Source organism: Fragaria vesca, linkage group LG6, assembly GCF_000184155.1.
Source record: "Fragaria vesca subsp. vesca linkage group LG6, FraVesHawaii_1.0, whole genome shotgun sequence".
Taxonomy (NCBI): Eukaryota; Viridiplantae; Streptophyta; class Magnoliopsida; order Rosales; family Rosaceae; genus Fragaria; species Fragaria vesca.
Genome location: NC_020496.1, coordinates 10,902,290 through 10,916,087, shown reverse-complemented (window position 1 = coordinate 10,916,087; position 13,798 = coordinate 10,902,290). Strand labels below are relative to the sequence as shown.

At 37.9% G+C, this 13,798-nt stretch overlaps 2 protein-coding genes across 2 annotated transcripts in view; both read left to right on the top strand.

Annotated features, from left to right (window-relative positions):
* The window catches only part of LOC101314293 (golgin candidate 5-like), an 8,700-nt gene extending 211 nt beyond the window's left edge, over positions 1-8,489 (top strand). The window contains exons 2-20 of the mRNA XM_004302843.1: positions 143-355; positions 755-1,920; positions 2,324-2,395; positions 3,189-3,263; positions 3,462-3,576; positions 3,650-3,711; positions 3,812-3,859; positions 4,147-4,431; positions 4,550-4,609; positions 4,705-4,788; positions 4,923-4,988; positions 5,063-5,161; positions 5,277-5,495; positions 6,039-6,153; positions 6,414-6,634; positions 6,721-6,780; positions 6,853-6,966; positions 7,961-8,035; positions 8,118-8,489. Coding sequence (XP_004302891.1) covers positions 202-355; positions 755-1,920; positions 2,324-2,395; positions 3,189-3,263; positions 3,462-3,576; positions 3,650-3,711; positions 3,812-3,859; positions 4,147-4,431; positions 4,550-4,609; positions 4,705-4,788; positions 4,923-4,988; positions 5,063-5,161; positions 5,277-5,495; positions 6,039-6,153; positions 6,414-6,634; positions 6,721-6,780; positions 6,853-6,966; positions 7,961-8,035; positions 8,118-8,150 — 3,123 coding nt within the window. The 5' untranslated portion in view covers positions 143-201 and the 3' untranslated portion in view covers positions 8,151-8,489. The remainder of the gene's footprint in view (positions 1-142; positions 356-754; positions 1,921-2,323; positions 2,396-3,188; positions 3,264-3,461; positions 3,577-3,649; positions 3,712-3,811; positions 3,860-4,146; positions 4,432-4,549; positions 4,610-4,704; positions 4,789-4,922; positions 4,989-5,062; positions 5,162-5,276; positions 5,496-6,038; positions 6,154-6,413; positions 6,635-6,720; positions 6,781-6,852; positions 6,967-7,960; positions 8,036-8,117) is intronic.
* Positions 8,490-9,511: 1,022 nt separating this feature from the next.
* LOC101314002 (probable plastidic glucose transporter 3-like) overlaps positions 9,512-13,798 on the top strand; it is a 7,384-nt gene continuing 3,097 nt past the window's right edge. The window contains exons 1-11 of the mRNA XM_004302842.1: positions 9,512-9,602; positions 9,792-9,897; positions 10,003-10,070; positions 10,157-10,289; positions 11,003-11,102; positions 11,204-11,316; positions 11,457-11,550; positions 12,219-12,372; positions 12,461-12,604; positions 12,713-12,786; positions 13,384-13,472. Coding sequence (XP_004302890.1) covers positions 9,512-9,602; positions 9,792-9,897; positions 10,003-10,070; positions 10,157-10,289; positions 11,003-11,102; positions 11,204-11,316; positions 11,457-11,550; positions 12,219-12,372; positions 12,461-12,604; positions 12,713-12,786; positions 13,384-13,472 — 1,166 coding nt within the window. The remainder of the gene's footprint in view (positions 9,603-9,791; positions 9,898-10,002; positions 10,071-10,156; positions 10,290-11,002; positions 11,103-11,203; positions 11,317-11,456; positions 11,551-12,218; positions 12,373-12,460; positions 12,605-12,712; positions 12,787-13,383; positions 13,473-13,798) is intronic.

Sequence of the window (13,798 nt, the reverse complement as noted above, 5' to 3'; positions counted from 1 at the left end):
CGTCTCTCTCTCTCTCTCTCTCTCTCTCTCTCTCTCTCTCTCTCTCTGTTTCCGGATTCCAAATCGGATCTTGCATCCCACTCCACTATCGCAATCCGATTCTGATCAATCTCCGTATCGTCCTTCCATTTCTCGCCGTTAGGTTTTCGTCGGTCATTGTAGATTGGATGTGATCTCACTGAATCGAATCGGTGATTGAAGATGGCGTGGTTCAGTAGTAAGGTCTCGTTGGGGGGCTTCCCGGATATCGCCGGCGCTGTGAATAAGCTCCAGGAGAGCGTCAAGAACATCGAGAAGAATTTCGATAGCGCTTTGGGGTTTGAAGAGAAGGAGAAGCTTGAATCCGCGAATGAAGGTACTTCTCCAGCTCACACATTGTTCACATTGCTCCTATTCGCTATGTATATTAGTTTGTTTTGTAGAATTCTGTTTGGAATTCGGAGAATGAGCTACATTTTGTGCATTCTAAAGTAGACCAGTGTTTAGAAACTCGAATATGTTGTACTTATACATGACCAATCTAGAAGGAAAAGACTGGCTTTTGAGCTTACTAATGGGGTTTATATTAGTTGAGTTTATTTTGCTACAGTACGTGACTTGCATTTTCGGTAGCCATAAATTAGGATTTTGCTTAGTGTATATGATTGCAGTGGCTTAGGATATGTTTTATTTTCCTCCATTTGGTTTATATAATGCAGAAGCTGCAAAGCATGATTTCGAGTTTTTCTAAGCATGATATCATCTATTTTTTCAGCTTCAGGATTATGGCCTTCATCTGCCGACAGGATCATGTCTTTTATGGGGCAAAACAATGAGGATGACAGTGTTGAATCATCACAGAGAGCCGAGTCTTCTGAGTCTCCACCTAAGATTGATAAATCATCAGCGGAACCGGAATCTTCAACTAAGGTTGAGATAGCATCAGTGGAGCCTAAATCTCCACCTAAGGTTGAATCATCATCAGTGGAGCCTAAGTCTCCACCTACGGTTGAGAAGTCATCGGTGGAGCCTAATCCACCCAAGGATGAGAAGTCATTGGTGGAGCCTAAATCTCCACAACATTCATCTGCAGTTGATGAAAAAGATGGGGCAATCGAAACATTACCACATTCTTCAACTGAATGTGGTAAGGAGGAAAACGAAGTTTCCAAGAAAGAAAGAAATGAAAGTCCTGATGAGACTGCAGAGGAAACAAGGACATCGGAATCAGAGCCTGAGAAATTAGAGTCCCAATCGCCCTCAGTGCCAATTGAGACACCTGAGCCCACCACATCATCAGATCTTGTCGGTTCTCAAGAAGACAATAAGATTTCAGTAGGGGGATCCTCAGAAATTTCAGAATCAGCTCCAGGAATGTCAAGAGCTGTTAATGTAGGTGAAGTTGAGGAGGGTAGTACTACTCTGCGGAGCGAGTCACATGATCATGCTGAGGTGCATGAGAATGTGGATGCCCAGAAGGAAAATGACGAGAACGATAATGAAACTGTGACTCAAGCCGGAGATATTGTTGAAATGGTTTCTACAGTTGAACCTGAGGAATCAACCAGGAGCCTACCTCAAGATGTTACTGAGCCATCTGATATTCACTCCGTTACCACTGAGGTGAATCATAGCTCTGGTGAATCTCCTATCAATCAATTACCTAGTGTATATACTTCCAATGAGGCTTCAGATGCATCTTCAGAGTTGGTTTTTAAACAAAAGGATGCTATAATTGAGGAACCTGAAATTGGTCAACGAGTTGATGAGAATGAAACCAACTATAATGAGCAACGTCTGAGCTCAGGACAAAAGTCAGACTATTCAGACACGGGAGTAAATGTGTCTGACGCTTCCAATGCTTTTCTTGAATTAGAGAAAGTGAAGAAGGAGATGAAAATGATGGAAGCTGCATTGCAAGGTGCTGCAAGACAGGCTCAGGTAAATGATGAAATGATTATGCATCATCTTATTCCAGTGCTAGTTAAGACTTCAGCTATTTCCGTCTATGTTATTATTGTCGTTAGACACATGAGGCGCTGCTGAACTTCCTGAATGGATTATATACAATATAAGTATGTATATATTTAACTTTTAATTCAGTTGTGCCGGCTAGATATAGTTGTTATGTAGGCTTTTTAGTTGATTTGTCCGTTGTAGATTATATATAAAAGTGAAATGCTTTCTTCTATTTCTGTAGGGTAATTAACTTAAAGTGGCTTTTGAGGTGAATTAGATTAAAGTATTTAGACATGCTTAAGATACAAGAAATTTCCGTTGCTTTGCCTTCTTTCATATCTCTACATTTGTCTACTCCTGAAATCTGATCCTTTTTCTTTTTCAGGCAAAAGCTGATGAGATTGCCAAGTTCATGAATGAAAATGAGCAATTAAAACTTGTGGTTGAGGATTTGAAGGTGTGTATGTTTATCTACTTCTATCTAAGGAGTTCAGTCTGCCAAGCTGATGGTAGAATATTGAATACATATGCATTCTTTGGTTTTTCACTTTTGATTTATATTGCACAAGTATTTGTTATCACCTCCCAAAATAAGCTTCTCTTCACCTTTAGTTTGTCCTAGGGATGGACAAGTTCTCCTTTTGTGCATCTGCAACCATCAATTACCTTCCCTCCTCCCTGTCATACCCCTGATAGGGAGGAGGAAAATGGAAGATTGATGGTGACTTGTCAGAGCCCAATGGGTAATAGTTCCATTAGAGGAAAAACAAAGGAATTTCTTTGATAGAGGCAGTTGGCTGCCTCGCTTACCATGATAGATTTCTTGTTAAATGGTGGCTGTAATATCTTGGTGTCTTAGCAATATCAATGTCAATTCTTCTTATATGTGGCTTCTTTTTGTTAATGATTAATGCGCACTCTTGTTTCGTTTAATGTAAGATTATTTTTTTTCTTACTTAAGGAATGTAGGTGTGTACATATTTCTATTTTTATTTCTCTGATACTTAAACTTTGTCGATATTATTATCATTTTATGAAACTATGGCTTGGCACTTTGGTCTTTCAGTCTGATGATTGTCTTCACTCCGTATTTCATTTTTGGTCAATTTTTCTTCGAAACCCACCAAACCTACCATGGTTGAGAGGTTCATCTTCTCAATAAGATATTGTATATCAGGGATATAGAACTGCATCAATAAATATATTTCATACAGATGTTTATCCTTTAACTAGTGAGGTTTATTGAACAGAGAAAATCCACTGAAGCAGAAGTTGAGTCTCTGCGGGAGGAATACCATCAAAGGGTTGCAACACTTGAAAGGAAGGTAAGGCTTTCAGTATCTCATAAACGCTTGTTTATAGTTGTGCTTTTCACGTTTTAATTGTAATATGTCCAATTTGTTTTCAATAAGTTATTACTGCTGGTGTTTACTTCAGAATACAAGGACCCAAGGGGTTATGCTAGTTTAGCTTGTCTATTTTCATTTAAATTCTTTACTGAATGTCTATTCTCAACATTTTAGGTTTACGCTCTTACTAAGGAAAGGGACACCCTTCGAAGAGAGCAGAATAAGAAAAGTGATGCTGCTGCACTTCTGAAGGAAAAGGATGAAATAATTAATCAAGTTATGGCTGAAGGTATTTGAATTTCTACCTTCACTTTTCATATAGTGCACAATATCCTTCATTTATGCATTTTTTTGTCTACCAGGCGAAGAACTTTCAAAGAAACAGGCTACTCAAGAAGGTCTCATTAGAAAACTAAGAGCTCAGGTAACGGGTTCACTGATTTCTGATTTCTGATTTTGCCATTCTGCAGTCCTTTGGCTCCTAGTTATTCTTATCCTTTTGTTTTAAATGACATGGTTAACAGATTAGGGAGTTCGAAGAAGAGAAGAAAGGGCTGAATACCAAACTTCAGGTATCTGAATTATTATACCATTGTACATGAATTATGACGAGTGACGATGGCATATTCAAGTTTAGGCATTAGTGAACATTATTGTTCAATTCTAAAATTAATACTGTTACATTACCTTCCGGCATATTATATAACTCTAATTGTATATTGCCTTGCAGCATGTTTTAATTTAGGACATATTGCGAAGGACATAGACACACATTAGGATCGATAAGTTCACATTTTCTGAACTACTGTTTTGTCAGTCTTACCAATAGTAATACGTAGGTATGTGATTCTGTCTTCAGATAGAAGAGAATAAAGTAGAGAGTATCAAGAGGGACAAGACAGCTACAGAAAAGCTCCTGCAGGAAACTATAGAAAAGCACCAAACAGAACTTGCAGCACAGAAAGAGTATTATACTAATGCTTTGGCTGCTGCCAAGGAGGCAGAAGCAATGGCTGAGGCACGTGCTAACAATGAAGCCAGATCTGAACTAGAGAGTCGTCTAAGAGAGGCTGAGGAGCGTGAAGCTATGCTAGTTCAGGCACTTGAAGAATTACGGCAAACTCTAACTAGAACAGAGCAACAGGTTTGCAAATTTTTGTGTTCTTGTTGTTGGTTTTAGCTGTCTGCTAGAATAGAGCAAACGTTTCAACTGACCTGCCAAAAGTCATGGCCTGAGTTACTTTTTTCAATTGTTCTTTCAGGCAGTATATAGAGAAGACATGCTTCGCCGGGACATTGAGGATCTGCAAAAACGTTATCAAGTACGTAAAGCTTCCTTTGCTTTCATTCAACTGAAGCTCGTCACTACAGTGTTTGATTGCATTCCTTACAAATGTAATCTTTTGTTCTCTTCTAGGAAAGTGAGCGGCGATGTGAGGAGTTAATCACGCAAGTGCCAGAATCTACCAGGCCTCTTCTTAGGCAAATTGAAGCGATGCAGGTGAATTGATATTCTTTTGCATTTGCCCATGAGAATATTCGGATCATTGAAGTGAATATCTGGTGGGGGTCTGGTTTACTGAATTCAGGTGTACAAATTTGATCTTATTCTTATTTGTTTTCTTGGCGTTACAGGAAACAACTTCAAGAAGAGCAGAAGCTTGGGCAGCTGTTGAGAGGTCTCTCAACAATCGGCTACAGGTTTGTATAGTGTTTTAGCAAGTCATGCTTTAAGATATCAAAACTGTGTCATTATCTTTTTCATTCTGCTACAGGAAGCAGAAGCCAAAGCTGCTGCTGCTGAGGAAAGAGAGCGATCAGTGAATGAACGCTTGTCTCAAACCTTATCTCGAATTAATGTTCTTGAGGCTCAGGTTAGCTTTTATGAGTTCTACAACCCGTGCTTTTGGGAATATGCTTTTTATTTTTTTCTTTTCGTACAAGGAAATATGGTGGTTTTCACTAACTTGAACTAAATATGTTCTACAGATATCTTGTCTTAGAGCTGAGCAATCCCAGTTAAGCAAGTCTCTTGAGAAGGAGAGACAAAGAGCCGCTGAAAATAGGCAGGAGTACCTTGCTGCAAAAGAAGAAGCTGATACTCAAGAAGGCCGTGCAAACCAGCTTGAAGAAGAAATTCGTGAACTCAGGAGAAAACATAAGCAGGAGCTACAAGATGCATTGATGCACAGGGAACTGCTGCAGCAGGTGGTGCTCCTGGTTCCGTTGTAATTTTATTTTCAGTTAATAGTGTTTATTGTGTTTCATCTCTATAAAATTAAGTGGTTGCCTTGTCACAAACGGTTTGGTAAGTGAAGTTGTCCCTTCAATAAATGTTAAGTGCTAGAGTTAAGGCATCCGAACTGCTGAAGTAAGCAATAAACCAATTGTAAATGGAAACGGTCGAACTGTGTCATGCTTTTAAAATTGCTAGAGAACTTCCTTTGTTATTGTTTGTTTGGTTACTCTCATCAGTCACAGTCTTTCAGTTTTCATATCAAGTAACAGGAACTTTGTCTTGAACTCTTGATAGTGTTTACAAGCCTAGTCTCTACATTTGGTATTAGATGTGACAGAATAGCCTTTCCGATCCCAAACTATTTGTACAAGACACAAGCTATCTATACGTAACTTGTCTGAGCATATTCAAAGTTGAATTCCTTTTTCTTGGGTAAAAAATAGAATAATTCTTTCAGTCGACGTCATTTTTTTTTTTCATTAGCTTCCCTGAATAAAGCTTTTGATTGACAGGAAGTAGAAAAGGAGAAAGCTGCCAGGTTAGATTTGGAAAGGACATCTCGTGCGCGGTCTGCTACTGTATCTGATCAGACAACCATAACAAGGCAGAATTCTGCTTTTGAGAACGGTATGATGTTTTTTTTGGATACAACGGTATGATGTTTTTGTTTGTGTAAAATCTGTCCAAATTTCAAACCTTTTCAGGCTTCACTTAGAACGACTAACTAGGTCGATGCCTACTCCTCTTTCCTATTAATCTAATCGACTCATCCTTCTGTTCATTCTCATTCTTGCTTACCATACACAATTTTCAATGAAAGATGACAAGGAAGGGAAAAAGATCTCCATAGTCTGTCACTTACACTAGACATTTTTAACTTTCTACAGGAAGCTTGAACCGGAAACTTTCAAGTGCTAGCAGCCTGGGGAGCATGGAGGAAAGCTATTTTCTACAAGCATCTCTTGACTCGTCTGATAGTTTCTCCGAGAGGAGAAATGCAGGGGAAGCAACCATGACTCCATACTATATGAAGAGCATGACACCTAGTGCTTTTGAGGCTTCCCTTCGTCAGAAGGAGGGTGAACTTGCATCTTACATGTCTCGTCTGGTGAGGATTATTTCTAAGCTAAAATGTCATTTGTGTATTTAATAACTATGTTTTGTCTCACAAATGATTAATCCATTTTGCTATAGGCATCCATGGAATCTATTCGCGATTCTCTAGCTGAAGAGTTGGTCCAAATGACAGAACAGGTGATTTTCAGTCTGTTGTATCTGTTTTTTTTCTTTGGAAATTGAGCTTGAGAATTGATTACGTTGCTGCAGTGTGAAAAGTTGCGAGCAGAGGCTGGCATGTTACCTGGCATAAGAGCAGAGCTAGATGCACTAAGGAGGAGGCATTCTGCTGCACTGGAGCTGATGGGTGAACGAGATGAGGAGGTATATATCTTCGTATTTTTGTTTGCTTTGAAGTCAATAATTGAACTATCGTTGTGTAACACGCATGTGTTATGGACTGTGATGCCATTTTTTTTGTCCTTTTTAGCTATTTAACCTCTTGTAAAAGTCATATAAAAGTTAAAAAGTAGCCATTAATCTGTTGACAAGTTAATAAGTTTTGACAAATGCGGTAGTTTTTCTTTGTATTTTAGCACAGATTTAGCAGGATATTTCCTGCTTTACACTGGTTGTTGATTTATTTGTTTCGTCTTTTAGGACAAAGCATGTGAATTTGTCTACTTTATGATAGGAAAGCTTTTGATCTTTAGCTTATTTTCTGTTTACGTTCCTAGTCTAGTCTTGTGTTTTGTTGTCCTTGGTTAGATTTTGAGTGTTAATATCTGTAGTGGACTCCGGTCCACCTGTTTTCCGACTTTCTTCTTGTCTTTAAATGAAAGCATGTTTCTTAAAACGAAAAAAAAAATGAGACTTTGCCATTCACGGTTCACAATTATGTTAGGAGGATGGGTAGGTTTTCGGAAGTAGCTTTCTGCTACAATATGATCTTCTCCCTCTCTCTCTGACCAGATTATGAATAGGAATTCTAAGGTGGAAAATTGAATATCTGTTCTTCTTGGCCTCCTTAGATAAACTTAGTTGAGTGGAAAGTGATTCCAAAACCTTTAAATTCTTCTTACATTCGCATGCCCGATGCTAGTTTATAACTTCATAGAAACCACCTTCTTCATTTAGAGTTTGAGATGCTTTCTAGTAGTTGAGACATACTTGCTACCTTCTTCATTTAGAGTTTGAGATGTAGTTGAGACATACTTGCTTTAGCATATGTGACCAGTTTACCACTTGGACTATTTAGACTTCTATTTTTCCTTCTTATTTTCTTTCGTGTTCTATTCATTTTCTTTTGTCCGTGAAACGCAAAAGTTGTCGTTTTATGTCTGTTTCTAATAATTTCTGAGTGAATGCCTGTCCGTAGCTGGAGGAACTTCGTGCGGATATTGTAGACTTGAAAGAGATGTACAGAGAGCAAGTAAACTTGCTTGTGAACAAGGTAAACATTTCGCTTTAAATACTCTGCTGTTGTTGCTTGAAAAGTCTTGTTAGTTTCCTTATATCTGCCCACATGTCTACAGATACAGATAATGAGTTCAGCAGTTGGAGCCTAACCTCATGTTATCCTATACTCATCTAGCAATTCATGTTCATGGTATATATAAGCTATTGTGTACTGGTAAATGCCATTGTTTTGATTCAAGCATTATTCTGGGTTTGCTCAAGTGTGTCTTTGCCAAGTGTTTGCAAAAGGGTAGCATGCCCTTGTTTAAGTTTTGCATTTTTGATGATGCCCTTGTTTAAGTTAAATATGTATGTAACTGAGGGGAATTGTTGTATAGCATGATCTTTCGCAGACAGTTTTCCAGGTTATACACAATTTATAGAAACAACTAAGAGCCTAATTTAACAGCATCACCCTATTGTAATATCAACAACACTTTACCTTGCTGTTCTCTTGGTTGGCTAATGTTACTCATCTTCGTTTCATCAAGTCTTTCTGGTAATCAAGTCTTACAAGATTCAGTAGCGTCGGTTGCAAAGCAGCCACTCGAAACTAAAAAGAAATGTCTGAATATAAAATCAGCAAACAAAAAAAAATTATATATGAAGTGTCAGTATTGTATTGGGTAGGAAAGGACTTTTGTGCATGCGCGGCAAAACACATGATCTAGTTAACTCGCAATTGATTTGGCACCCTACTCCAGATCCAAAGAACCACGTGTCGGTCTCTCCAGGCACAAGCTTTCATTTCATTTAATCTCTTTACGTAATCACCAATTCAGTCCAAAATCCATGTGATTAAGGGATTCAATAATAATGATAATTAAGGTTTAAACACCCGCACCCCCCACGCGCACGTTAGCGTGGGCCCCTCGGTGTCTCCTAACAAACAGGAACGGTTTCGAAATGCTCGCTTAGATTTCCTTGTCTTGAGTCCTCTTCTCACACCAGCTGACACCTCCCTCCCGGCGCATTCTTCAATCTCTCTCTTCTCCGTCGCTGTCACATCGTTTTCCGCCCTCCGCATTTTCCACAGGTACTCTTTATTTCCCTTTCCCCCTCTCTCTTTCCCAACTTTATAGCATGCAGCTGGACCGGAATCGGAAACAAAGTTTTCGAGTTCCATCGGTGATTTCTTTTCTTTTTGATTTGAAGAGAATGGTGAGTTTTCGCATGGATTACTTGAGAAAACGGCTGCGTTTTGGCATCTCAAGCTCATTCACAATTTTTTTTCTGTTCTTCTTTCGAAACATCTATATGAAATGTTGCATCTGAATGATAATGCAAGTTAGAAATTCCTGTCGAGGATCGGATCTATTGAGAGGTCCAAATCAGACTATAGAGCAGAACATAAGAATGGAGGAGTGGCAATGAATTGGTTAGAAGCTAATCGAATATTGTTGTGTGGTGTTTGCAGTCTGCTGGAAAGTTCTATGTGTCGAGCTTGGGACAAGGTTTCGTTAAGTTTGCTATGCGGGGTCGTCATGTTGATGCCTACTCGGCGTACAAGCGTGTCACGTCGAGGGACTATTACAATGCTTATGATAGAGAAGAAGACTCAGGTGCTTCTCCCATTTGCTCTTTCATCAATTTTGATGGTTCGACATTCATAGATTGCTATAGCATTGTTGGGATACGCAATTCGTACAAGTTTTAAATTATTTGTCTTTGATAATGTGGTCTAGAAAAGTACAAGTAGCATAGGTGGTCATAAATTTTGTTGTAGCTGAGTCCTTGTGTGGTGGTTTTAGAACGTCTATTGAGTGGCAAAGATCTTGGAAACCCTTCATGGAGACGCTCTTTGCCTCATATGCTTGTAGCGGCTGTTTCTTCTTTCTTATTTGGCTACCATCTAGGGTAAGAGCGTCTTGATCCTGACAGTTTGAGATATTTTTCTGTTTTTAATCTTTATGTGTCATGCTAACTTAATGATTTTTCTTTCTGTGGCTTTCGCTGATGCAGAGTGGTTAACGAGACACTAGATAGCATTTCTCTTGACCTTGGCTTTAGTGGGAATCCCTTCGCTAAGGGTACTTTTTGACATTGGCTTTCCAAAAAATTTCTCAGCTAAATGCATGTCAGAATCTAATCTTGTGGTTTTCCTATGTCAATTTAGGTTTAGTAGTGAGTACATGCTTAGGAGCTGCTTTTGTTGGATCTCTAGTTAGTGGCTATATCCTAGATGGAGTTGGGCATCGTAGGGCATTCCAGTTGTGTGCACTTCCGATGATAATCGGTGCGTCGATGAGGTACCTTCATTTTCAATCTATGGCAGTATCATATATGCATAACTGCTTCTTTCGAAAGAAAAATGGAATTATGAAGACACTAAATGGATTGATATCACTGTGAAGTTGTTGGAAAGACAATAAAACAAAGACCAATGAAAGAATGAAGTGTCATATTACTGATGTGGATTATTGCCAGATAGGAGGATTCTAGATGACTACCAGACTGAAACCAGTACAGTTTATGTCCACCCTAACTGTCAACTAAATTGTAAGATTGAAATCATAAATTGCTTATGAGCAGCTTTTTCATGCCTTCCACTCACAATCTTCTAGCTAAACAAAACCATGCATTCCTTGCTTCTGATATTTTTATGACCAGCAGGATTACTTAAAGCAGGCAGAAGGAATTCATCAGGGTATAGGGGAACATTAATCTAAATTAATCACCAAGATTTGTTTGAATAGAAAATGTGTGCAATTTATTAAAAACCGATCTGAACAAATTACTAAGAACAAAATTATGAGTACTTTATGACACCTTTATATGGTCGTAGGCTTTCATATATTTCCTCCTTATACCACTCTCTTTGAGTGTTTCCAAATAGAAGTGTTTTCTTACGGAAAATATTAGAAGTTCTTGTATATCCATTACAATCAGAGAGAAGAAGCATGTCACATAGTCTTATAGTAGCTAACTACTCAGTTTACTAAAGATTTATGTGACTTTGCAGTGCAACGGCTCACAGCCTATGGGGCATGATATTAGGGCGGATATTTGTTGGAACTGGGATGGGTATTGGTCCTCCTGTTGCGGCTCTCTATGTGTCAGAGGTATAAGAATCTTTATGTTTTCTCTGCAATTTTTAAATCATACAGGCATAGTCTCTAGCTCTATCCTTACATATTTAAGTATAATCTGTCCGCACAAGCAGATTTCACCAGCTTTTGTAAGGGGAACATTTGGTAGCTTCACACAAATTGCTACATGTCTTGGACTGATGGGGGCTCTATTCATTGGACTCCCAGCCAAGGATATAGTGGGTTGGTAAGATAAATTTTATGGGGTGTTAGTAATCTCAAATAATCTGCTTTGACTGTTCAAAGTCTTCTTATGTTAATCATCTTTCTTATTTTTGATGATTGTCTAAAACACTATTTTTTTGTATGAACATTATCAATGCTTAGGTGGCGGGTTTGTTTTTGGGTATCTACTGTTCCTGCTGCAGTGCTTGCTATTTGCATGGAGTTCTGTGCAGAGAGTCCTCATTGGCTTTTCAAGGTTATCTACTTGCAGGCTTTCAAAGTTGGTCAAGTTAGTGTCATGTGTTTGGAGCCAATATAAATTTCATGTCAGTTGGTCTTTAATTGGTTGAGGTGAACTGGGTTCTTTTTTTTTTTTTGGGTCAAACTGGGATCTTGATATGTAAATATGAATTTAACAAACTGTTAATTTTTTTTCCAGCCAAAGTTAATATATAACAAATGTAAATGGTATGAACGGACCTTGCTGTAGTATAATGGACTTGCTTATAATTTATGTCATATCCTAATCCTGTTTTTATTTTAGTACTTAGGTTGATGGTGATCTGATTGTCTCAAAGGAGGTTCTAAATTTTTTTTTTCCCCGGCTTGTTCTCTGTTATTTCCAGTTGATTAAAGATCATTTCCTTTTTTTTTTATTTGGAAGATTTATATGTCAGTGCTCAGAATTGCTTGCTGGTGCAATGACCTTAAATCTCTTCGTATCTCCAATATTCTTTTGTTTTCTTTTGAATCATATGTACATGCATCGGATGAACTATACAAGGTTCATAAGAACTCGCATTATTTACTCCCTTCCTCTTCTAATTCTTTGCAGGAATTATATAATGTACTTGTTTCAGCTTAATCTTGACCCGTGGAATTGATAATCATTGATGCTAACAGTTTTTTCCGACTTGGTTTCAGAGAGGAAGAGGCACTGAAGCTGAAGTTGAATTTGAGAAACTTTTAGGAGGACCACATGTTAAATTTGCAATGGCAGAATTGTCAAAGTCTGAACGAGGGGATGAAGTGGAGACAGTAAAGTTCTCAGAGCTAGTGTATGGCCGCCATTTCAAAAGTATAATCTCTATTCAGTAAATTAGTTAAGATGTGACACATCTACGCTTTTTTCTCCATGATTACCTTATTACCTCCATATTTTGCAGTGGTTTTCATTGGGTCTACCATTTTTGCTTTACAACAGCTGTCAGGCATAAATGCTGTATTCTATTTCTCCTCAACTGTCTTTAAAAGCTTCGGCATTCCTTCAGCTATTGCAAATGTATGTGTTGGAGTAGCAAATCTATCAGGTATGGTTGGTTTTACTCTTGAGCCTCTTACTTAATTTTTTAAGATTATACCCATATATTCCTTTTTTCTTTTGGATTTTATTTAACTTTCTTTTTATACTGTTCTAGGGTCAATTGTTGCAATGATATTGATGGATAAGCTTGGGAGAAAAGTACTTCTTCTTGGAAGTTTTACTGGCATGGTAGGCTGCTAAGAGTACCTTGAATATGGTATTCAGACTTTAGTTGAGATATTGTTATAAAACCCACATTGTAATTTTTCACTAGACATATGCACCATGTCAAGTCCACTGTGGAATGTTCCGAGTAGATTGAACTTTTTTCAATTGATGACACTGGTGAAATGTAAACTCAAAAGTAAACTTGAATAGGTTGGTGTATATTCTTATCTATTTGTTGTGTGAAAAAAAAAAAAAAAAAAAAAGTTAAAAATTTGCTTTATATTTTGAGTTGGTCCCTCAAAAAAGAGTCCATTCTGGCATACATGGTAGTGTTTTTTGTCTGTTGATTGGCTTGAGTTTATTTACATGCCTTTCATGAACTGATATGCATATGAAGAGGAAATACTGGAACTATAGTATTGCAGTATGTTGTATCTGGTAATTAAAAAGTATACACTGCTAAAGATATAAATATAGTTTTATATATGTGAAAGGTGGGGTGCATCAGGTTAAGTTATGTCTGTTTTGTGGAATCTGCCAATATTACATTTCCTTATATTAAAAAGACTATTCTAGTTGGTATGCTATCTGACCACTTTTATACACTCCTTGGTTTAGGCAGTGTCGTTGAGTCTTCAAGTAAGTGGAGCAAGTTCTTTTACATCAGGATCTGGAGCACTGAGTCTGTCTGTTGGTGGCATGCTGCTGTGAGTGAATCTTCTTCAACTCTTTTTCTAAAGAACATTAAAAATTACATTACATATACAAATAACAAAAGGATGCTTCTTTTTCTTTGGTCCGAAATAATGTAAGGATGCTAGGTTGTAGGAGTTCATTCAATGGCTGAGTTACATCTGAAATTAGTCTTTCAGATCCTAGGATTATATAATATATATATATATATGTGGCTTCTTGGCTACAAACGTCCGCACCAATGGTTTTGGTGCGGATTTTCATTTTTGCACCACTTTTCGATCGAATTTCCTCATTTCCACCGTCTAGTATCTAGATAATATTGTGTAGATCATCTCTG